This window comes from Dioscorea cayenensis, chromosome 15 (genome assembly GCF_009730915.1).
Source record: "Dioscorea cayenensis subsp. rotundata cultivar TDr96_F1 chromosome 15, TDr96_F1_v2_PseudoChromosome.rev07_lg8_w22 25.fasta, whole genome shotgun sequence".
NCBI lineage: Eukaryota > Viridiplantae > Streptophyta > Magnoliopsida > Dioscoreales > Dioscoreaceae > Dioscorea > Dioscorea cayenensis.
The window spans coordinates 22176772-22202631 of record NC_052485.1 but is presented as its reverse complement, the minus strand read 5'-3'; the positions used below and the strand labels follow the sequence as shown (position 1 = coordinate 22202631).

The following is a 25860-nucleotide window of genomic DNA, read 5'->3' as shown; positions in this document are numbered from 1 at the left end:
ACCGTCGGGGGCGTGCACAAGCTTCGGTAGAGCAAGTGGGGGTGGGCCCGCGCACACATGGGCGCTGAGACCACCCGCACACAACCACCACTCACATCTCCCACAAATGTGCCATCAGCCGAGAATCAAACTCTTACCACTCGGTGAAGAGCTCTATCGGCGACCCGTATACCAATAGACCATTTAGTCGTTGACAGTTAAAGGAGCTTGACCTACATTGTCTTCATTATTCGGTGGTCCCGCTAGCGATGCTACTTCACCTTTGTCATCCATCGTAGTCAATTCTGTTGTTGCACTAGGGTCAACGATGGTTGTACTTGCAACTACCTTTGCTGGTGGGTCTTCCATCGGAGCGTTCTTTCTTTGTCGGCATTTAGCATAAACTATTGGCCAATATTTGCACACCATATTGCAGGTGAACATGGCTAACATCACTGGTGGTTATATGGAGTTGCTCTTTCTTGAGTATTTGTTCCATGAATCTCATAAAATAAATAGAACAATCAATGCTATCTTCCTTTTATAGCGAGCGGTCTTGCACATGTGATATTGGGTAGGAGCTAGTGTCGGTGATACTCAACGTAAGCTGCAAGTAATTTTTGAAAAATGCATGCTACAAAATCAGTAATAAAAATGGATGAAGTAAAAAAAAAAATTTATTAAGTACACCATAATAAATGCTGACTGGTCATATATCAGGCTACTTAAAGACAAATAGTGCAGATAATCCTTTTTGTCCTTGTCCAGAACGAAAAGATGGTAGTGCTTGTGTCGCCCAATTAGCATGAGAACTGCTTCCACTGTTCAGTAATCATCTAGTGTGGGGCCAGCATGTTGTTAAAAAAACACAGTACCATGAAGAAGAACAATGGGAACGCAGAAACCAACAAAAGACCAGAAAATTGATAAGATTCAATCATCATCATCAATCACGAACCATGTCAAAAAATTACAAAGAGAATCCGAAGAATGAAATTCTTGTAATTGCTTAAAAATACTTTATTCTAGAGCTTTAAATGTCTTCAAAAATACAAATCCAACAAAACTGATTTTTGACAAATTTATTAACAAACACAACTGCATATGCTTTTATACAGCCAACAATTAGGAATGATCTTGAACGAGAAAGCTATTTAAGTCTAAGTGCATTATTTCTTAAAACAGACGAACTTAATAGTTCCCTAAATTTTCCAGGTCTACACGGAAATACATCAAACTACAGGTATATAGATAGCCCTTCATAAACGAGGGCATAAATAAAGACGAAACCAATGACAAATAAGTCTACCAGATATAAATTACAATTTATCCTTGGTTAAACACTTTCCTACATATTCTTATCATTTCAATGCAGACAAATTAGATATGCCAGGACAAGCAGGAACATAATCCAGTTTCTAATCCATGAAGGTGAGCTGGGGACGATCTTCCGAATAATTTCCAAACTAGATCCCGCTTGAAGAAAGCACAAGATCAGCTTAATCAGTAGGAGATTACCAATAGCTTATCATTATTTTCCTTTGAGTTTACAGTAGGCATATAAACCAGAGCCAAGAAAACCAAGAACCTGTCCGATTACATTCAACTGGAGAGCAAATTGCATAAACCTTTCAGATTATCAAGTTGAAAACAGAAAAAAAAAAAAATTGAAGAGGAAGAATGAGGATTCAGAGTTTACCAAATCAAATGGAAGGCCCCCAAATAATATCCAGCCGAGTCCAACAGTAAACAAATCCTACAGTCACATCAAATAAGGTATCCCATCAGTAATAGTTTTCCCTGAATGAAAGGGAAGACAAATTTAAGTGAGAAAGTGTGTCACACACCTTTAAATTACCACACATGGTCTGTGTCACTGCAGAGTTAAGGGTTGTGTTCAGGAATATGCTATAATTCAAGAAAAATGCCATTATACAGGAAGAAAGCATCACAATCTGCAAAAAGAAATTAATTAATAAATTGCATACAATGCCAATGTTAAGTCATATCTGCATGCATGCTTAAAATTGTTATATTTGAAAGTAAATGACCTTTCACCTAGGAAGAATGAACAGCATTTGTTTTATTTGTTGTTTGGTTGCACCAAAGTAAAGGGACCACTTCTTATTAAAGGGGCTATCCAGGTAATCCTGGGTTCAGCCGGCCTTGTCTATGATGTGAGCTTTAGTCCTATTCACTTTCCCAATCATTCATTTTTCAAAATATCAAATGCCTAATGTCCAACTTAAAATACTAAATTCATAAAACTTGGGCTAGTTTTTGTGGTCAAGCTTTTCATTTATATATGTATATATATATATATTAATATTGCTGCATTTGAACATGATCCACGACCTTAAACCTCTTATCTGAATCCCAAGTAATTATTTCTTGTAATTATACAAGGGAAATGCCCACAAGTGAGTAATCTGAGGTCATTACAAGGAGTGCCACTTTGGATATTCCTTCTATCAGTTACAAACGGCCAAACCATGACCTTGGCATATCTAAAAATGAAATATAACATCATTGTTCTTCAAGAGGCATAAAGGTGACAGAAAGTACTATCAATATTTACACACCAGAGGAAGTTATATCATATGTTAGTTAAAAACTGAAGTAAGTTACAGAGCAGACTTCATCTACACTCCATATATATATATATATATATAATATATAAAAAGATCACAAAGAAGGCGAAACACCAGAAATGATACAATGTAAGGAAACAACCTACAAATGAACATGCTCAAGAGATCATTTATGTCTTTCAAAAAGATTACACAGGAATCATCCTAGATTATTTTATCAATTTTGTGTGCAGTTGTGTGCGTGTGAGTGCTGCACTCGACCACCAAGGATTAGGCTGATGCGCCCTTCAATCAAATGGGAACAATTCAGGTGTCTAGGATGCGGATCAAGGTGATGCATGCCATTTCAGCCTCCGAGATCGATGTTAGCTTTGTGCAAGGCATCACTTAAAACTACAGCTTTATACTAGATGAACTCTGCTCAATCAACATTTGAACAATCAATCTAGATTACCATTTGATGCCCAGTAGTCAAAGCAAAAGAGGCAAATTAAAAGTAAGAAGAGGACTAAAACACCTCCATTGACATCCTAGAAAAAAGAAAGAGCAAGAAAAATGGATCCCAAATTTTTTGTTTATGTTGATGCTTAAATTCTAACAAAAATAAAAAATAAAAATTCCTAGCTTGATGGTATTTAAATATTCAAAACACCCAAATCCTAAGTAGACACCGTGATAGGAAGGAAAGCTACCTGAAATAAAATAAAATAACTAAAACAACTCCTAATTAAAATAGATCACTTAGTTGGACTTAGTCTTTTCATTCCTCCAACTATTATAGAATGGTCTAATTTTCAAAGGTATAACTCATCAAGGTCTTCCGAATCTTCTCCAATTTGAGGGTAATCTCCAGTCTCAACAGTAGATTCCACAAAATTTGGGTAGCTTAAGGGATGCTCTACATCAATCGCCTCTTCTGAAAAAGGGCTCGTCTCAGAGTCTGCTACCTAGTGTTCTCCAAAGGAAGCCCATATGTGAGCAACATCAAAGGTGTTCTGAATGTTCCATCCATCAGGTAATTGGACCTTATATGCATCCCATCCCAAGCTTGGCAGGTATTTCACAGGGCCCAATCTTACAAAGCTTTAATCTATGATATTCTCCCTATGGATAATGATCCTCGAAAAAATCTACCAAAACTAAACCACCAATTCGAAACAAACTTCTCTAGATTACTATCAGCATATTCTTTATATTTTTCATTAGAAGTTTGTAGATTACAAATAGCATGTGGATGTAAGGATTTGATTTTATCAATCCAAGCTTCAACTTTAGTAGAAGGTAATAGAAATATAGAATCAAAGCTAATAGGCCATGTGGATTTGCACCGAGTAAGGTCTCAAATAGTGAGTAACTAATACTCCGATTCTTCAAACAATTAAATTCAAACTCAATGTTGGGAAGCACCACATCCCATTTGTCAAAGCTCTTTACTTGTGTCCTCAACATGCTTCCAGATATTCTAGTCTGTTCACAACCTCAGTTTGTTCATTGGTCTGAGGGTGTTAAAAGACTGTTGAACTTCAATGATGACACCATCCTGCGCCAATCATTTTTCCAAAATAAGCTCATAAACCTCAAGTCAGTATCGAAGGTAATAATAGATGGAAGAGCATGATAAAGCACTGTTCTTTGATAACGAACTCAGCCATCTCGCTTGCATCGTAAATTTGTTCATAACCACAAAGATAGACTCACAACCTCGCAAGGTTTGAGAGAGCCAACCACAAAATTGATTGAGATGTCTATCCACAGACCTATCGTCTGAATTGACCGCCACTCTTGTGGCTGTAGATAACCATAATTGTTACCTGCATTACGGCATAGAATGGCTGGCTACTGATGATTTCCACAGCTTAAAATCTATATTGTAGCACACAGTGTTAGCATCATCAATTGTTGTCTGAAGGCTGGGCAAGGTTCCTTCTTGCTGTGATCCTAAAGTTACAAGATGTAGAAATTGCGAGGTTAATATGTGTAATTGTTCCTCCATCTCCAACATGTCTAGACTCATATCCTTATTCTGTCGAGAGAGAGTATCTATTTGTTGTTGCAACAATGAATCAGAACAAGAAGAACCAGAAATGTGAGGACTCAGATTTGAAATGTTGCTATTACCAAAAAAATTTAATAGCAGAGAAATTGAAGGTAGCAAGGAAACAGAAAGCAACCTCTGCTCTGATGCCACTTGATGCACTGCACGATTAGATAATTCAGATGTCTAAGCTGTACAAATCAAGGGGATGACATGCAGTTTAGGCCTCCAAGATAAGTGTTAGCTACGTGTAGAGAATCACTTAGCACTAAAGCGTTATACATGATAAATCCTAATGCAATCAACCTTGAACAACCAATCCAGATAACCAATCTGAATAACCCAAGCAAAGAGCCAACGAAAAGCAAGAAGAAAACTAAAACTCCTTCACTGACAGCCAAAAAAAAAAAAAATTAAATATCCAGAAGAAATCTTATCCTAACTTGTTGATATTTAGTAGACACGTGATAAGAAGGTTATCTATTTGAAATAAAACAAATAACAACTAAAAAATAACTCCTAATTGAAGTGGATAACTTAGCTGGAATTAGTTCTTTTATTCTTCTTGGAATAAACTTTAGGATGGTCTAATTTTCCAAGGTATATATCACCATGGCTTTCTGAATCTCCTTCAATTTGAGGGTTATCTCCAAGCCCAATAGTAAATTTCCATGAAATTTGGTTTGATTAAGACATGTTCTACATCATAGGCCAAGATTCCAGATGGCATCAGAGTGAAAATTATTATCGTGCTTGTTTATACATATTTTATAATTGTATTTTATGTAGATCGAGCATGTTTTTTATCAGATATGTGCGCTCCTATTGTGTATTTCATGTAGCTAGGGTATGTAAAGGCTATTTTAAAAGGAAGCAAAGATGGAGGTGTGAAACACTTTTGGAGCTTTTTTGTAAGCCACAGGGCCACTCACACAGGCTCAAGAGATTCACATGGGCATGTGTTGAACAACATCACACTACCACACTCCTCAAGATCATACAATTTGGAATATTGTAAGATCAGCCCCAGCAGACATGAGAACTCATAAGATAGCCTATACCCAATTATATTCAAAAGCGGATACATGTATCCATTTAAGTGCACAGATAATCCACACACACAAAAAAAAAAGGAAAAAGAAAAATACATGTCAGGAAAAAAAGAAGGCCCATGCTCCATGCTCCAAATATAAAAGGCACATTATTTCTAAAATATTTGGTATTTAACGGAATCATACATTGTTATCTGGACACTTATAGTCATACTACCAGGATGTTGAATTATGGTTTTAAAACTGTACATTGATTTATATGTCAAAGTTCGGTATTCTAAATCATAAAGATCAGCAGTAAATTTCAGGTTCAGTTCAGTTAGCATTCTTTGTTAAAAGCTATAGGAAGTAGCTCGTGATCAGCAAGGCACATATCTACAAGCTTACGCCCAGAGTAAGACAGTGAATGATGCTAACTAAATTGACACAATGTTAAAAGCTATATAGAAAATGGCTTCTGATAAAGAAGAAAATTATGTTCTCCACCGCAACCGTCTGTCCTGACAAAGACATACTAGGTAATACTAATTGGATAATTACAATTTGTGCAAGCATCGAACCTTTGAAGAGTTGCATGCTTAAACGCAGGAATAAATTATCTAACAAATCTTCCCTTGCAAATATCATGCAATGAAAGGTAAAAATGGATTTTTTTCATTTACATGGTTACCATGCATTGCTTTTTCTTTAAAGTTTTTAAATATTTCCATTGCCTGCGCTTCTTTTAGTATTTTCATTTTTGTAGCGTCTTCCATCACAACCCATTTCACGACTGCACTTAAAACTGCAACAGAATATATATTGTGAAAAAAACTCAAATATCACCATACCTGAAATCCTGGAGAATATAGATAGGGAAAGTTTATTGTAGACTGCAAATCACCGCGGATAAATGTCCAAAACAACAAAATTGGCCCACATACTAATCCTGGGAAGGTTAAATGCTGAATTCAATAAGAAGTGCTTTTATAATTCAATCATTTAATAAATCTATAGTTTGTAAAAGTACTAGAAGAACAGCTCCTCTTCTTACCATTGCACCACATGAGACCAAAACTATTGAGACCACTTGATTTTCCTGCACGTAGAAAAATACAACATCAAGCAACAATGAGAATGTTAAAGAAAAGATGCAAAAAAAGTTAAAAAGATGACCGTCCTACCAACACGGGCAATGGTTGCAAGATATATGGCAGTTGTGATGTTGGCTACAAACACAATGGCATAGCCATATGCATCAAATGACAAGTCACGAGCTCCAGCAACAAATGCTCCAAAAACAATCAATGCCACACTGATAAAACCCTTTGTCATGCCATTGAGAAAAAATCAGAAAAAGTTTGGACAAAGAAGATGAGCTAATGTTGCAGAAAAACCGAAAACAACAACAAGAAAGACCCATAAGAAATACTATGATAGAATTGTGCAAATATAGCATTTGCTTCCCAACCATAAAAGAGAAACACATTTAAGATGAAAGATGGTGATAGGATGATGGTGAGTTTGTTTCAGGAATTTTTTAACAGAAAATTTAGTAGAGAACTTAGTTGGAAGAACCTCATTCAAGTAGTTGCATGCTTCGAACACCATATTCACGTTGATTATGCATCAGAAGAAAATGGATTATTTTATCATACTGCATTTTTTTAATGGAATCAAATGGGGAGAGGGAGGCACAAGCCAATGACAAGGCATCAAAACAGCTGGTAATCATACAGTGTCTGGGCTGTCTTTCAATGAGCATGATTTGAAAGGATACCTTTATTCTAAATGTCAAAGAAGATGGTATCCATAGAATTTGCAAATAGTAATATTTCACTAGCAGAAGGCTTTATGAAACCATTGCCCAAATTTGGTAAGCAATTATTTGATACAAAGGATGCTTGAGGCCAATTTGCATGACAATACTAGAAAAAGAAAAGGCTTGTAGGTGCAACTTACCTGCCGAAAATCGGAAAAGAATACTTTTGTCTTGTCAAGAGATATTCCATAGTCATTGTGAATACGACGGTTGTTCTTCTAAGTGTTGTGTACATGGGAACATTTACTCCACGTACAGATTCCATAGAAGCCAGCTTTTACATAAGTCAAAAGTATTGGTTTTTTCACAAACTAAATAGAATTAAATGATTCAGTAGATAATGAAGCACATTCAAGTTGTGAAAGTACCATATAAAGCAAATAAGATAAAGAAAGAGGAAGAGTTTGCAATATTGTCCTGAATGGCAAAAGGCTCCCTGAGTCAGAAGCCCATGGTTCACCTACTGTAAAGGAAATGATCTTCCAACGTTTCATTGCATAGAGAAGGGCGGTGGAACAGATCATCTGCAACAAATAGGAGCAGATTTGCTTTTCTTAATTATTACAAAAAGATGATTTGGTTCACTGAACAAAACTAGGTAAGCATTTTGTGGGACGGAAGTGGCATGGAGCATTCTTTTGGATAACTCTTAGGTCTAGTTTTATTGAAGTTTTATTCCAAAAACAAGTTCATGTATCATAAAAAAGGGTGCTAGAGCTATACTTATGTACTGAAGTAATAATGATAATGCACAAAAACAAGACAAATAATCGATCATTGATCTATTAGGTCTCAGATGTAACCAGTAAACCTTTTTAGCCATGTTTGTGCAAAATGCAAGAGTTAATGGCAAGGTGATTAAGAAACACAAAATCCATCAGGGAGATGTGTTCACTTTTAATTTCTTCGAGATATACACCAATAACAAAGGCTTCCATAAGATAGGGCACAGATAGAGAGCCTAAAAGGAACCTTAAGTCTCAGGGAAAAACTACTAGAAGGGCCAAATGAAATTCTTCCCTGGTATAAATTTTCCAAAGATTTCATCTCAAGGTAAATATCCAACACTAATCACAAAAGATAGCCAATTATAGTATGCTGATAATGTGAACATCAAATTATTAATGACTACAACAAATGCATATTAAAAGCAAAAGATATGAGATGAATTTTACGATATTGAGACGCACATGAATGTAAAAGCAACTATTTAACCAAGGAAGTACCTGAAAGAGAGTTATCACATTAGCGAATGGGAAACTATACAAGGACAAAGCAGCCTTGTTAAACAACACAAGAAGTACTGCAACACACAAGCCATCAAACAAAAAGAATTGTCATGACAGTACCATCAAAAAGAAACTTGAGAAGAAATGATAACTGCAGCCTTCACTTAAAATTTGAAAGCATTAGCCACTCAAAGTAGATTTATAGACTGATGATATCTTAGTAACATATATAGCATAAAATACTTCGCAATACGAAGAAAACAGCTTAACATTCAATGCAAAACATAAGTCCATATCCATGAAGAAATCAGATATTATGGCAATTTTGATCATGTAGAACACTGCTAAACATCAGATCAAGACAAACGCAAAGGCTGCAACAAGACATTGGTTTTCAATATTGGTACAAACATGACGGAAATCATCTTTAATAGACTTCAGTTTTTCACACAAACCCCTCCAATCAGCCTTTAGTCTTCAAAAACCTTCTAAAAGTATAAGTTTATGATTTTTCAGTAAAGAACTAAACAGTCATATTAGAGTTTCTAGACTGCTTGGGTCAAAAAAGAAGGTTTGAAGTTATACAACGGCATTTGGAAGCACATCTTAGGCACATTCTAAAGTGCTCCAAATATCGCCGCAAAGAAATGATTGTAAGCAAAAACTGTGAAACACTAGGGATATACATATCCAATTTAGATTTAATATGACTGAGCGATAGCGCCCACACACATTCAGAGAATGGAAATAGCAAATGCCCATATACATCTCAAGTTGAAAATTTTCAGAGTAATAACAGGATACTAGGGGATAATTTGACCAACAGCCTTCAAGCAAAAAAAATTCAGGCAATGAACATGCACCTTTTTATAATTTCAAGCATGTGGTTGTAGATGCAACTTAATAAGAAGCTTACATAAAGTGAACAATTTGGCAAATTTGACATAGAATATTTAAAAGGGAAATTCTCAAAGAAGCAAGATGAAACAGGGGTTTGCCTCCCAATTCATTACCAAGTTATGAACATCAATACAGCTGTGAGTGCTGATGTTCTAAATTAGGCAATTAGCTCCTTGATAATTTGTCAAATTAACTTGAGAACCATAATCATTGAATATTGGTGTTGAATCTCTTTTAACTGAGCGATAGACACAACCTATTTCTACAAAAAGACACAAACCAGACTTTTCATTGAGACATACACAAAACCAGCTTGTCCTTGAGAAAATCCCCTCTTGTTGTCTCCATTCAAAATCCTGCCATCAAAAAATTACTCTAAAAACAAAACAAAGATTCTTCTTTCTCAGGATGCAACAATTCTAGTAACCAAAACACCATTAAAATAAAGAGACAAACTACTAACATGCACTCTTTAACTTGAAACTAAATTAATCTAAAGCACCAACCTTTGGGAGGCACTACCATAAAAAAAAAAGAAAGGAAAACATACTCATGAACTCTGTAACTCGAAAGTGAATTTATCTAAAGCGCCAACCCCTGAGAGGCAAATCCCCAATTTACGCACCACCAAATACGGGAACAATTAAAAAAAAAAACAGCTCCTTAATAAAACCAAATAAAAAACCCTCAAATCTCAATCAAATTAAAAAAAAGAAAAAGGAAAACATCAAAACAAACAAGACAACACTTCCAAAAACAAATAATAATAATAAAAGACTAACATCAAGATCAAGAGGAGAGATCAATGGACGAACCAGCGCAACTCATGTAGGCAAGGGCAGCATAGGCACCGCGCTTGGTCATGGCAGAGCCTTTGAATAGGCTCTCATCGGCAGCGCCCCGTGCCGAATTGGACACTGGCAGCAACATGCCCTTCGACGCCGGAGCTAATGGAGCCATCTCAACAAGTTCTGATCCCTCGTCCCTAGAGAATTCGAAAGAGAGAGAGAGAGTGAGAGACACAAGAAAGAAATACAAAACAAAGGTAGAGATGCGGTCTCTTTGGCAGGAAGAAAGGGAGAAACGCCGGAGAGAATTCAATAATAGTGGTAAGGGCACGTAATGACCACGTGATAATGGATTACAATAAAGCATAAAACTGCAAATCAGTCCACATCACATCACAAAGTATAAAATTAAAATTAATTCAGATTCCTAAACCTGCACTTGTGAAAAAAAGATAAAAACATCCAAAACCCTACTCCAAGGCACAATTAAACACAGAAATTTTTTAAAAAAAAATCATAATAGAACACAGTTTATCCCATTACACGGAAAGATGAGGCCTTGAAATCCAAACCCTAAGTTCTGTTTACTCCAAAAATCCCTCTTTTGCACGAATCAAAATAAGGGAGTGGTAAATTAGCTACTTTTAGATTTTTTTTAATATCCAAAACAACAAAAACAAGTTTCCATTCAAATTCTAGCCATGATCTTCGAACATGATTCAACATTATAGAAAAAGTAAATCATAAATTTCAAAAAAAAGAAAAACAGGGCTTGTACCATCAAAAATCAGGAAAAAAGAGAACTAAAACAACGGCGATTACAATTAGGGTTTACAGCTAAGGCAAGAAATAAGATTTGAGAACAAATTTAATCAAAAGATCCATGCTATTCCCAGAACATAGAACAAAACAACTTCAAATTTCAGCAAATTTAGAAGGATTCTCCTTAGTTTACCATCTTGGACTGTTACCAACTAAAGACAAGAATCAAAATCCAAACCTTAGACAAACCACGAGGAGATCCCCGGGGAGGTCAGCAAGACTCTGACAAAGAACCGGGCGGTGAGATCCGGCAACGGCGACGGACGCGGCACGATCCGCCAGCTAGGGTTTCTGCTCCAAAGGCGAGAGCTTTGGCCCCGAAGCGCAGAATACGCGAGCTTTCACGAGGGACGAGGCGGCGGAAAGCTTACCGCTGCGCCGAGATGACAATAATACGATGTCTCGCGGGTTCACCGAAACGTCTTTGAAACATCTCGTTTATAATGTGGGGTCTCTTTTGCAAATAACCCCCTTGAATTGTTGAATATTGCGCTTAACTCATTTTTTTATTCAAATAAATAATAATAATAATAATAATAATAATAAATAACACTAATAAGATGAAGAGAATTAGAAAAAATAAAAAAAAGAATAATAATAAATATTGATAATAAATAAATTAATAAGAATAATAATAAGAAAGAAGAATAAGAATAAGAATAATAAATAATAATAATAATAATAATAATGTGTTTATATTGAGGGAATATTGAAGGAAATAAGAAAATCCACATATCAAGACAAATATTTATATATATTCCAAAAGTTTACAAAGTTTGAAATCCAACTTCATGCAAAGAAGTAATAGTACAACTTTTATCATACATGCAAAAATTGGGTTATCATCCTGACAAAAGAATACGAAAAAAAAAAAAAGAAGAACATACATCTCCTGCTGCTGAGCTTCATCTATGATACCGAATGTCGAACATTTCGTGATGGCGTGGAACGGGGAACTTCCGGGTTGACAGAACCTGGACTTTCAGATGTATCAGAACTGCTGCTGTTCTCCCCGCTTTGCGCTTTGCTTGAAAACAGCTTGCTTAGTATCTTTTTCGGCATTGTGCTTCCTTTCGCCTTGCCATTGGTCTTATCGGCACCACCGTTCTTATGCATATCACTACTGCCACTGCTCTTCTCACTTCCTGCGCCGTTGTTAGCCAATCTCATTGACTTAATTGTATTAATTGCGTCCCAGTGGTCATCAGTGTTGGTTGTTGCTGCTGATCTGGAGCTTCCATATGACCCACCATTTTCGCGCGGAAGAAGTGATCGGATACCTCCTGAGACTTCAGTTCCACCACCAGTCATCGATGCTCTCATCTGTTCAAAGAAGAGTACCTGAACGACAACTCTCAGAGGAAGCCGTTCATTCTGAACCGCGTGCATGCAAGCATCAGCTGAGAGTTTTTTGCAGTCCATTAAACTACATATCTTTTTCTTCTCGCTCTTTGTCATGTCCAGGTGCTCCTGCAGTGTCATGGAGATCAGGAAACTGAAGAGAACCAATTATATAATGAACAATTTGGGTTGAATTATACCTTGAGATACATGTCAATGGCGCAATAAAGGGCGTCGTGCACAGGCCTGGAGGAACCAGAAGCCATTTCAGCAACATCAAGAAACTTCGAAAGTGGTAGATTTGGATCCTTTGCAATTTCAGTAAGATACCCATCGACTAATCGAGTCACAGCCACTTTTGCAGAGGTGGACACAAAGCCAGGGCTCCGAATGTCCTGAACTTCTTCGGAGACATGAGGACTAGAATGAGTGCTGCTGTTTTCCTGCATGAAGAACTCCTCGACAATGTTCATCACTATGTCAACATGATATAGAGTGTCTTCATCTGGAGATGGAATCAAAAGATCAGGTACCGAAGCTTCTTCTAACTGTTGGCCTATTCTCTTGATCAATCCCCTTTTACTCACTTCACCGCAATCCAGCAAGCATGCAGCCTTAAGCAGCTTGAGCAGAAAGCTGCATGAAACCGAACCGAAATCAGGAGGCAATAGCCGGATGACAGTCTCAAGCAATGTCCGGTTTTTAACTACATCACCACTTAAATTCACAGCACCTCTGGCAAAGCCCGAAAGTCTTCTATACGTATAGGCTTTCAGAGCTTCTCCTATCACTTCACTAGTCATTCTCCCTTTCATTTTAATTGCCATAATGACCTGCTTGTACAAATCCATCTCCAGCTCACACAGGTCTTCGACCCACCAGTCCTTCGGCACCGATTGCTGCTTTCGAACTCCATTCCATTGTGATTCAATACCATTTTCTGAAGTAAGTCTCTTCCTGTTATACGTGTATGACCACTCAACCTCCGATGGATTAATGGAGGCCTTGGAGGCTATAGAATCAACACAATGTTTAATCACCTTCAAGTCCTCAGACCAAGGTAACAGAGACTTTGTTGTCTGGAGAACTATAATGGAGTCCTTCCAGCTTCGGAATATGCTCGAATTCAGAAAGACTTCAATTTTGTAAATGAGATTGCCTTTCTCAATTGTTTCATGCATCTCAAGATATTCAGCTGCACATCGCGCCGCAACCACATTGTATGCATTGAGAGTGACTATCATGCCATAACAAAATTTAGCACATATCTCAAAGGCGGCAGGACCACCCGGGATATCTGGAATGTAAATCTCATCATCGTCATCGTCATCATTTGTATTTGCCACTAGCCTCTTCAAGAGAGGACTTTTCGACAAGAGGGGAAACTGCATAATGGTGTGAAAGAGAGATTAATGACTGACAGAAAAGAGGTCACACTAAACATAAACAGTCTATACATGCATGAGTTAGGAGATAAACCTTGTGTAGATAGAACTTCACATCACCAACATTGACAATTAAGTCAGCCGCCAATTCAGCAGCCACAAACCTGCATAGAAATGCTCTTTATTATAATTTCAGCAAAATATTTTCATAAATATAGAGAAGCAAATAAAAAGCAACTCGAGGAATGAAAGAACTTCAGAAAATAAGGTACCATTAATTTACATTTACATACTCATCTGATGTCTTCTCAAACAGTCATCAGTTAGTTAACAATTGAAATTTCCAATCTAAGTTTTCTACTTTTATGTAGAGACCAGGCTCAATCATCTAAATACCCTCATTTGGTGTGATTCTACCTGTTTCATTGCTATTTTATTTTTTTTACCTATCTATCAAGTCACACACACACACCAAAACATCCTGAAAGTTATATCCTAATCAAATACTTAGATATCTTATTTGTAAACAAATGAAAAAGGAAAAGGCTTCGTCAGATTACTTGAGGTAAACCACTTTGGATAAGTTCAGCTTCACACCTTTCCTCATCAATTGCTTCAAGATCTATTTATTCCATAATCCCCAACTAAAGATCAAAACCACATCTCCGGTCACATTATACAAAGTCATTGCAAGACCAATCTGTTTCCATTAGAGAAATAATACTTGTGTGATTGATTCATCACTGATCGAAAGAAAAAATTCAAATCATGTATCCAAAAAAGCTGGGTGTTATTACCCAACACTCACAAACCATATAAGCCACTCTTCTTGAAGGCTGTCAAGAAATAGCTCCAGTGAGAATGTAATCAAATACCAATATTCACTAATTTTTTGCTTCATTTCCAGACTATACTAACCAAAAAGAAGTAAAGCAAGTGAGGATTGTTTTACATTTTACTCAGAAATAAATGACAAAACACATAGATATCAAGAAAAACCAATCTATTCCTAGATTGAACTAGTAAAAGATGATCTACCAAACTACACTAAAAAGGGGACTTCAAAGAGAGAACAATCACCAACTCAAAAAAAATAATGGGAAATCCAGATCAAGATTCAAATAAGAGAGTTTAGGAAACTTCACCTGACATTGCTCCCATCTGTTTGAAAAGCATCAGGCTTCGATCCCAGTTTCATATACTTCATCGTAGCGGCGAACAAGAATGCAACTCTGCTTCTCCACTTCAAAAGCTCAAACTCCTCCTTCACTTCATCAATCCATCAAAAGAACTCCACAACAGATACCCACAATCCCGGCAAAACAAAACATTGACCGAAATAAAGAACACTAAGTTGGGATCTCTAGCACTAGAATGAATTCCTAACAAAAGTATTTCACTTGTAAATGTGCTCCAAGATCTAAAAATGCAGCATTGCAGTCCTCTTGCCACTAGTGAGAATGGCAAAAGCACCCAAAGATGCGGTCTGAGGCAAAGGCTTTGTTGTTTCCTAAACTAGCAACAGAGCCCACAGACTCCGGTGATAAACAGTCCCTCAATACTAGTAAAAAATTAAGAAGAGCAGAGGCACTCACAAACACTGAACTGACAGCCACATCCTCAGAGACCAATTGTTATTAGTTTTATCACTGCCAAGCTGTGTATAGTGTTCAAAAATTCATTCTTTTATCTCACACTCAAAGGTTCAAGTTCTCAAGATCATAAGGTCGGTTGCTCAAAACATCAAATCTCAAAGCACCCACACAATTCCAAATTCCTGCAAAAAAAACAAAGGTAACAAATTTATGTTGATGAGGAGCATTGAAAACTACAGACAAGAACCATTTTTTATAGCGCAGACCAAATCAACAGCCAAAAGAATCACATCAAAATGGGAGAACCCAGATCAGAACATATATATATATATATATATATATATATATATATAAGTAATTAAATTGAAGCCAGAACAACACACATGTGATCAGAATACAAACCCTAGTTATGAAAGCATCATAAAAAAGATTAAAAATAAAATAGAAAACAATAAAAGAATGACCATTTAGAGTGAACCTTGAATCAGCAAAAAAGATTAACAGAAATGCATGGTGGAAGAACCCTAAGGAGAACAAAGTGAATCAAATTTCTCTTTTGAAAAACCTTGATTTTTTTTATTATTAAAAAAAATGAATTTTGAGAAGAAAAGCATGCCAAAAAAGAATCAGCCAGCCTTAAAAGCGAGACCTTTAACCTCAATACTGGGTGTCCTACAAAGAATCCATCCAGAAGAAGCAGCAGCAGCAGCAGCAACACCAACACCAACACCAACCCAACACTCCAAAGAACAACAAAAATCTACAAAAAAAGAGAAAATTCAAAGAAAATTCAAAGAAAACAACTCCAATTTCAATCTAAACACTGAAATCAAATACCAATCTCTACTTCCTCAAGAGATTCCAGTGAGAGAGCAATGACACCCTAACTATAGTATTCATACATACATGAGAGGGATGAACTGTAAAATGTCATTAATACCCTCAGTAAATAAGAAAATTACATCTGAAAGTGATAGTGATTGTGATAGAGACTATTCTCTCCATTGTCTCCCCCCATGCTGGTTCCAAGATTGATACTATATAATTTTCACTTTGCTAAAAATAAGTAAATAAATAAATATTTTTGAAAGTCAATGTGGAATGTTTTTTGTTATCAAATGAGAAAAATGAAGGGTAGGAAATTAGTGCATGCAAAAAAAAACCATGACTATATCTTGTTGTTCTCTGTGGACATGGCTTGTACCTCTGATGGTCATGTTTGGATGTTGGTCCTTTCTCATTTGAACATTGAGTGCTACTTGATTGTCCTTGTAGCCATTTTGGACAAATTTTGTCTAGTGATTTTCTTTGTTTTATCTCTATCCCCTCATTTATCTTTCCCAAGTTTATCTCATATATTATATATATATATATATATATATAAATGAAAGTGGAGTTTATCAACTTATTTCTCTCACAATAGTAGTTAAGGGTTATGATTTGCCCACATTTATCAATTTAATCATTATCGCAATAGATAAGTGGTAGTGATAGTGGTAGTGTTACTAACCTTCATGTGAAAGTTCAAAGGTTGATTTTCATTCAAAACATGATTGACGGTTTAGAGTGACTCAGAGATGGATTGTCCACATTTATATATAAATAAAAAAAATCTCACAAGAAAATATAATGTTTTATACATAGCAATCTCTAAATAAATAGTTACAATTGTATGTTTGTCATGCATGTTTTGAATCTAAGCTCAGAAAAAAAATATGAGAAAATTTGAAGTTTATATTATATATTTGAGTGTTCATTTCCAAGAATTTTTTTACATTTGGATTCACTTTCACTTATAACAATAGATGTTTAAGTTATGTATTTCAAGAATGTTTCTATCAATGCTTTTAAAAGAAGTACTTATTTTTTAGTTTAAAAAAATATTTATTTTGTGAAATAAATATGTTTGAAAAAAATAAATTAAGCATCGACTAGAGAAAAAAAAAAAACTAAACAAGACCCAGAACCCTATAATAATAATAATATCTTATATCCATTAATGAAGGTTAATTATATTAACCAAACCATATTATTTAAATACAAAGTCTTTGTACATATATATATATATATATATTATGTTTGGTTAATATTTTATAATCATTTCAAAGATATTAATTTTCAACTTAAATATTGATTAAATCTTTGCCACTCACTTTATGACTATAACTTGATACTTGTAGTTGGACCACAATGCAGTGGGGGACTACTTGTGTTGTGTGTATGTGTGTGAATGTTTGTGTATGAACATTAGCTGTATCATTGACCAGGGATCAATATTGTGACCAAAGTCCAAATAGCTTGAATCCACAATGGATCCAAGTTGGTTTGGGTCCACTTTCTTTTAAGTCCCAAAGCATTCATTAATTGTTTCAATTAAGTCTTTTAGTCATGCACATCATCATCATCATCATCATCATCATCTTGCTTGATGGTGTGATGTGAAGAATAAATACTAAAAAGGAACTCTAATCACATGTCACATGTCACATGCAATGTGAGTAATCTATTTAGGGAATGGCCTTATCATGTGGCTCATTTAATTAATTAAGTTCAGATTCTAACCATAACTTTAAATCAAAGCAAATGCAAAGAAGGAGAAGAGGGTGTACTTGGCTAGATCTAGTGTTTCTTTCATTCAATATTAAACATGGTTCTTTCTCCGAAATTTTCGTATTTGGGTCGGAGGTGCTGACTCATCTTTGCATAATAATATTGTAGTGCTTTTCAACCAGAATAATATCTTATGTCATTAGTCGGTTTTATTAAAAAATTAATTAATAATACTTATAATACATAACATTTGTTTACACAGACACAAGCACCACCTTAGAAGGAGATTGCCAATAAAACAAGTAAGTGTGGTAGTGCACTAGTTTTGTTAGCTCAATAACCCCTTAGAGATTCATTATGGTTCACGTGAGCCTAAAATAATATATTAGGGATCATAATCTTATAATGATAAATATCATCTGTTTTGTAATTTTGAAAAAATAAAAATAGAGAATATGACTCTTATCACAGCGATCCAGTGAACAATACCAATCAGTATTTCACTGTGATGCTATAGTATTGATGGTGGAAGGATCCGTTTTCTCACTCATGCTAACATGCTTTTTCACTACACTAGACAATGGTTGGCACAACCCATTATTTTATATAATTTTTTTAGTAAATTAATGCATGTTTAGTGTTAATGGTGGCCGACCATCACCTAAATGTATTATATGAATTCCTAGATAAAGTATGATGTTGCCTTTGTCTAAACCCTAACCCTAACAATAAAATATTAATTATGAAAATAATATAAAAGAAAAAGTTGATCTACATGTTTCGGTATATAAAATAATATGTTCTTTTGGTGATATAATTAGCACAAATGCGCCTCATTCCACCTTTACCACTTTTTATGTTTCACACATATGGAGATTATTTTTTTCAACACATTAAAGCACCATCTATTAAATTTTATATAGTAACACATGACTTACAAGCTTAGAAATAAATAAATAAATAAATGGTCACATAATTAGGAGCTAAACATAGGTTCCAACTTACACATCACTATAAAAATTGATTATATTTTTAATTTTCTCAATCTTTATTAATCCATGCAAATTCCACCATCATCGCCGACCTCCATTTGCTTCCTAATACGAGGCGAATCGGTGCATGTGATGCTGATTATGTTCAATGCGCTCAATCCCCAATTTAATTAATACAAAAATTTAAGCCATTACCATAAAAAAAATAATGAGAGGTTTATATTAATCCTTAATTGCACCATGCCTAATTAACCATTTGTCCCACCCTTGAACACTAAACTCAAGCATGAAGACTTTGAAAAGGCACTATAAAGAGTGCATTCAATTGCATCACACCACACTATAATATCAAGTGTTTTTGTTACCTTATATGAGCTAGACCTAACTTGAGGATAAAAAAGAAGACATACATACATATATATATATATATATATATATATAAAGTTTGTTCCTTTTGTTTTGCACTAATTCACAAGCATATCAAACTTCCATATAGGATGATATACACCAATACTAATTGGTGCTTCCTTCCACTACCTGTCTTTCCCTTAAAACAAGCCCAAATAGTCCCATAAATCAAGGAATGAAACACTTGTTCTGTGGCATAGTTTTCTTTAATTAGCTAGTTTGTTAATGGAGAAAAAAATAAATAAATAAATACAATGAATGGTGGGGGACATGGCATCATGGGAGACAATGGAAGAAAGAACCAAACAAATGGAGACTATATAAGAGTCCAAGATCCACACTTGAATTCCTTTTTAACACCATCCTTTTGGTTTTTGGAGGCTCCTTTGTTTTTTTGTATAGAGAAAGAGAGAGAGGGAGAGAGAGAGATCTTGGAGGTATTTGTTATGATATAGTTATCTTGGATATAAAAAATCTAAGGGAGATCCATGTCTACCAATAAGTTTTAGGGTCCCATGAGACTTAAAAAGAAAGAGCATATCTTAGTATAAACACGCCAAATAGAAAGTGCCAAGAAAGGAAGATGGCAAGGTGGATCCATGCTTTTAATTAGTTGTTATTATCTTCTTCTTCTTTTCTTATAGATAATCTATATAGAGAGATACAAATTAATATATATACACACAAAATATTACTTGTATCTACTTAATATAAAATTGTTATATATAACCATCACAGTAATAACTTAGTAATTAAGGTATAATAAGTCAAAAATTTTACTTCTTTCTAATACATAGTTGAGGTTAATAATAAAAAAAATGTATGTTATGGGTGGCTTGTTTATTTTATTAAAAAAATAGATATTATATATATAAACTTTTGTCTGTGGTGAATTTAAAAAATTAGAAAATAATGACCATGATATGTTAGTTTTTATAAAGTGAAAATTATTTGGACACCCATATAAAGTGAGTAATTGTTGATATATATTTAAAAATTATATTTATATATATCCTTAAAAAAAAGGTTTTGTTTTTTATATAGTTTAATGATTGAAAATTAATTTATAAAGTTTATGAAAAATATAATTATTTAATTTATTTTCGTTTTTTTAGGTTAAATAAAAAGAGTAAATAATAATTTATTATTAATTTTATATTTTTTTAATTAATTTTTAATCTAACAAATATATAAGTAAAATAAAAATGATTTACAGAGGGGCGTGTACAAGCAAATATAATTTTTAAAGTTGACAGTAAAAATTTTAATTTTTTAAGGGTATGCAACAAAAAAAATTATTTTATGAAATACGGACGGTTAAAAGATAATTGAATGTTTCGATGGAGATGATAAATTTTTGAAGTCAAGTTTTATAAAAAATTATTTTTTATATAATGTAAATAAGCTACTCTCGATTTTCTATATAGGAATTAATAGCACTACCACTTGCTAATTATTATAACGGTCATAAAAAATTATTTATAATTTTATTATGGAAATTTTTTTCCTAGTTTATGACAAACAAATGGATAAAGTAAGAAAATTAAATGAATTATTATTTCTCTTGGTTTTGTCATTCTGAATTTTTTTTTAAACCTTTTGTCTCTAAAATTTACTTAAAAATTTAATCTACTCCCTAACAATAAAAAATGTTCGTTTTAGCAACGAAATAATTATAAAATTTTAATTCAATAAATATTAAAAATTTATTATAAATAATAAATGATTGGCCAAGCTATAAAATCAAAAAATAAGAATAAAATTGGAAGCCAAAGTCACACCATCATCAAAGGAAAGCAATTGCTCTATATGATTAGGTATGTTAAAGATTATTTTGGTTTTGAATAATTAAATTCTATTATATATTATATAAATATGAGTTTTCTAATTAATAACTAGTAGATTAAAATAAACTTAAAAAATCAAACACCATGTGAAAAGGCCATTAGATCTACAAATGTGTTCCCTAATTTGGTTAAGTGACAAGCCTCCTTGGCTTGTGGCGCATTGATGCATGGACCGGGCTGTTTATTTTTGGCAACCACATGGTCTTTTATTTATTTATTTATTTATTATATTAAAATTTCAAAATTCATAGGATGAGAGACATGGTTTCACAATTGAGTATTCCCATAACATAGAAAAATCATTAACTTAATTACATTGAATGTTCTATTTAAAATGCTTTTAAAACACACATTTATATATTAGCAAATTAAAGTATTTTATTTATTTAAGTAGATTCGATATTACATTTGATAAGTCACTATTGTAAATTTGGTAATTAGGCCAATAGACTGATATAGATATGGGTCACTTTTAGTCCGATCTAATAATTGATAGCTAGTCCTTACTCTCGATCTTATGGATTTGTAAGTTGGATTTCATTCATTGGGCTTTTGGACTTTTTGGGCTCAATTAAGGTCCACGTGGCTCACATAGTAAGTTGCTAAGGGCCTTCAAAAAACCAGCCCATTATGCCTGTGTACGGGTTTCATATCATTTGGTTTTTTGTTACTTGGGCTCAATTGGAGACCTAGTTAACAATTTACTGTTCAGATTTTTTTGGGCTCAAAAAATGCCCAAGTGGCCCACTCATTAAGTTACAATGGGCCTTTCAAAGAATGATTCCATTATGCCTAAAGTTTGGCCTGTTGAAACATTTGTGACTGGAAGCCCGGACATCTAGTCATGGGCCAACAATTCCTGGGAAACAACAAAAATTAAAAAAATATAAAAAAAAACCCTTAAAAAAATCTTAGGTGGATCTCTTGAGCATAGTTATTAGACCCCACCTGGGCATTGACACGGTTGAGGCTCTGGATCTCTGGTCAATTGATTCAACCGTGGGTCATTTGGGTCAATACTGGGTTAATAGAAGTATTTTAAAATAGTATTTTTAAAATTATAAATTATGTAATGATATATAATAATATTTATGAATTATTAGTTACCAAATAAATAATTTGATGGAAAAAATTAAAAAAATACAATTGTTAGTCCCGTATTTGGAAGTAGTAGAAAAGGGGGAAAAAATACAAACATGACAAAATTGCATATATATATACTCTTCAACTTGATGAAAAGGTCATTTAAAAAAAAAAAACAAATCATTGATTCTGCCTGGCTATAGAAACCCAACCGGGTTACAGAGTTTGACCGGGTCAATACGGGTTGTTGCATAAATGGTCTAATTAGAGACCCAGACTAGTTTAAGTATCGGGTTAATGGGTCAACCGATCTGACCACCGAGTCGGTTTGACCGCCGCTCTTGAGAACTGAGATAGGATACTTTCAACCAACTATTAGACAAACCCAAAGTCTAATATAATCTCTATTATATTGTAAGTCTTATAAAAAATAGAGGAGATAAATTTAAGGACATTTTATGATATAATATATACCATACAATATCTATAAAATTTTAAATTTTAAATATAACCTGAAACAAAGCTAATAAACATGCAATAATTTAAATTGTTTTTGTGCTTGTATAAATAAAATTTAACACTAACAAGGAACTTAAAAATGAGAACAAAATAATAATAATAATAATAAAAGCATAAAAAAAAAACAACAAAAAATAGAGGGGGAAAAATCATAATATCTATTATAGATGATTAGACGGGAAGTAAAACAGAGTTTTCAAAGAAATAAATGCATAACAATACCAACCCAACCCGTGTAGCATTGACATGAGCAAAGATCATTCATCTTTAGTCTAATCTTTGCCTATAGTACTGACTTTAGCCCCACACAAAAAATGATATAAAAAATCTAGGTCACGCTTAACTATTAAAAAAAACAATAATAATAATAATAATAATAATAATAAGGCATTTGATTTAAACTCTTTCTTAGGGGTGTTCAATATAGGAAAAGTTGGGAGAAGCGAAAAAAAATGATATGACTTCCCTCACTTCTAGTGTTTATTTGTCCTTACTTCTCCATTTTCATATGAAGTGGATTTTGGTATTTTTTTTTACTGAATAGGAGAAAGTGAGTTAATCTATAAAAACTCATTTTTTTTTTTTAAATTGTTTTTAAACTCATAGAACTTCACTTAATACCTAAATTCTCCGATTTTGTTATTACTTTCTAGCAAATAAACATCAAAAGTACCGGAAGTAATATCACTTTTCCCTACTTCAGATCACTTATATTTCTTACAACAAGATTATTTAATAAATTAATTAAAATTTTAAAATAAAAGCCATTAAACATACATTAATTAATATATCTAAATGTCAAATATATCCCAACACAACCGTGGTCCGTGTATCCGTCAGTAACAACTTTGGATGAAGAATATTAGCTTAAAAAAAATAAAGATTTATTGGCAACCTAACTAACCCATATTTTGAAATTTTTAATGAGATGGCCATAAGTCAATCAAGAAATTTATAAGTAATCAATATTTAATGTAGTTGAATCTAATGCCGCATTTAGAAATGCAATGCATGACTTGGCAATGAGAAACTAATTCATCTAAGTTTATTACTTCTAGCAAGAAAATTCCTAGAAAAAGATGACTTGACTTCCATGTCTTTATGAATTTTCTTGTCTTTAGAGTTGAAGAAGATATAGGGGTAAAAATGAAAATTACTTCAAATATAGGGTTTTCCCCCTCAATTCAATGAATTTAAAATTAATTAATATTAAATAATTAAATAAGTGATTGTAAAAATCACTAAGTTTAAGTTCTCACATTGTGAATATATACATATACATCTGTAATTTTTTTGTTATATAAATTGTCCCTTTTATTTATTTTTTTTATTGTACAAGTGGATCAATTATGCATGTCGGCATATTAATTTATGTTATTATTATGCCAATTGTCGATGTGATTAAAGTATGAAACTTCTTAATTCTTTAGTCAATGTTTAATCAACTCAAACATTAGCATCTAAATGCCGTATGATACCACAAAAACAAACTTTTGGGACTAAATTTTTAATTTTTATTTATGAAAAATATTAATCCTTAAATTCAAACTAATTAAATTTCAATTAATTTGAACTTCTATTCATATACACACCCCACTACCACAAAAATAAATAAATATTTCAAAAAGCAAAAAGAAATGAATAAATTAAATTCATGAAAAATAACAAAAATAAATAAAAAACTACAACCCCCTATTTTTACCACCAATAACTCCATCTATACAAAATTAAAATTTAAAACCAATAAAACAATAATAGAATTAAAAAAAAAAAAACCCAAAAACAAACAAAATCCCAACCAATGACTAATACAAACCGACCCTAATAAATCTACACCAAAGTCGGCAGCCCAAACACCGAATTCACCAACCCAAAAGTCGGCAACCCAAGCACCGACTTCACCACGTCATCATCTTCGTCAAGCCAGCAACAACCTCGGCTTCTTCAACGGCAGTGGGCTTTGCACCTCCTCTTCCTCTCCGACCACCGACAAGCACCTCGCCAGTTCCGGCACCGCCGGCAAGTTCAAGTCAAACCCTCTAAAAACCGAGCTTGTCGTCGTCGTCGTCGTCTCCGACACAGCAGCGCCACTACCACTAGCACTCCCCGGAGTTCCATCATAGTGACACCTCTTATGCCCTCCCAAAGCCTGCCCGGAAGGGAAAACCTTTGAACAAATCCCACACCTGTGAACTCTAACCCCACCAGACACAGATCCCGAGGTAGCCGAACTCGCCGGCGCAACCTGCACCGCCGTCGCCGCCGTTGACTCGTCCATTGGTTTCCGGTGACTCGCTTTATGACCACCAAGAGCTTGATAAGAAGAGAAAGCCTTATCACAAACGGAACACTGGTAGGAGTTCTGGGTGGCCGGAAACAGAGGTGGAGGTGAGCGAAACACCGGGCGGTGATCAGAACCTCCACGGGCAAGCATAACTAGGCAAAGAGCAAGGTACTCTTCTTCAGTTGGAGGGTGGTCGAAGTACCGGTGGTGACGTTTAGAGCGTTTGCGTTTCGCCCAGCAGCTCTCCCCTGCGTCGCTTGTGGTGGTGAGTTGAGCCGGCGGAGGAGTGGGAGTTGGTGTGGTTCCGATAGCATCTACGGCCATTAGTGACTGAAAAGAGAATTGAACGGTGAGGATTGAATTGGAAGTGAGGATTGAAATTGAATGGGAATGGTTTGAAGAGGTGTGTGAAGAGGTGTATATATAGAGAAAGAAAGAGTGAGGGTGAGTGGAAGTTGCGTGGCAAAGAGAAGAGAAGGGGTAAGGGTGGTGGAACAGGATAAGCGGTGAGGGTCAACACGAAGTGTGTGAGTGCTGACCAGGAGGAAAGGGAGAAGTTGGGGACTGGTTCTTTGGTCAATGCCCTCGCTTAGCCGTCTTTAGATAGTGAGCTTATTAGGTGTCTTTCTCGAAGGTTCATTTTAGTTAACTTGTTCCTC

At 34.5% G+C, this 25860-nt stretch overlaps 3 protein-coding genes across 8 annotated transcripts; all 3 read right to left on the bottom strand.

Moving 5' to 3' along the window:
- Positions 1 to 1116: 1116 nt before the first annotated feature.
- On the bottom strand, positions 1117 to 11599 carry LOC120277189 (UDP-N-acetylglucosamine transporter UGNT1-like). 3 transcript variants are annotated; one of them, XM_039283947.1, is made up of 11 exons: positions 11376 to 11599; positions 10403 to 10572; positions 8685 to 8761; positions 7827 to 7982; positions 7599 to 7732; positions 6821 to 6951; positions 6691 to 6735; positions 6488 to 6585; positions 1827 to 1934; positions 1679 to 1735; positions 1117 to 1607 (listed from the first exon to the last, which is right to left on the bottom strand). In XM_039283947.1, the coding sequence occupies exons 2-11, from the start codon at positions 10545 to 10547 to the stop codon at positions 1527 to 1529; spliced, it is 1032 nt and encodes a 343-aa protein (XP_039139881.1). In that variant the 5' UTR covers positions 10548 to 10572; positions 11376 to 11599; the 3' UTR covers positions 1117 to 1526. The 3 variants fall into 3 exon arrangements, with proteins under 3 accessions (XP_039139881.1, XP_039139882.1, XP_039139880.1); XM_039283948.1 differs by lacking the exon at positions 11376 to 11599 and adding an exon at positions 9890 to 9943 and having other exon boundaries at positions 10403 to 10691; XM_039283946.1 differs by lacking the exon at positions 11376 to 11599 and having other exon boundaries at positions 1117 to 1585; positions 10403 to 10688.
- A 331-nt stretch (positions 11600 to 11930) lies between these two features.
- Positions 11931 to 16414, bottom strand: LOC120277410 (BTB/POZ domain-containing protein NPY4-like). 4 transcript variants are annotated; one of them, XM_039284246.1, is made up of 6 exons: positions 16356 to 16414; positions 16168 to 16278; positions 15069 to 15700; positions 14018 to 14087; positions 12739 to 13923; positions 11931 to 12667 (listed from the first exon to the last, which is right to left on the bottom strand). In XM_039284246.1, the coding sequence occupies exons 3-6, from the start codon at positions 15128 to 15130 to the stop codon at positions 12107 to 12109; spliced, it is 1878 nt and encodes a 625-aa protein (XP_039140180.1). In that variant the 5' UTR covers positions 15131 to 15700; positions 16168 to 16278; positions 16356 to 16414; the 3' UTR covers positions 11931 to 12106. The 4 variants fall into 4 exon arrangements, with proteins under 4 accessions (XP_039140180.1, XP_039140182.1, XP_039140181.1 ...); XM_039284248.1 differs by having other exon boundaries at positions 16175 to 16278; XM_039284247.1 differs by having other exon boundaries at positions 16168 to 16367.
- An 8154-nt stretch (positions 16415 to 24568) lies between these two features.
- Positions 24569 to 25608, bottom strand: LOC120276864 (zinc finger protein ZAT6-like). The gene has a single exon (XM_039283591.1). The coding sequence runs from the start codon at positions 25523 to 25525 to the stop codon at positions 24836 to 24838; it is 690 nt and encodes a 229-aa protein (XP_039139525.1). The 5' UTR covers positions 25526 to 25608; the 3' UTR covers positions 24569 to 24835.
- Between the last annotated feature and the right edge of the window lie 252 nt (positions 25609 to 25860).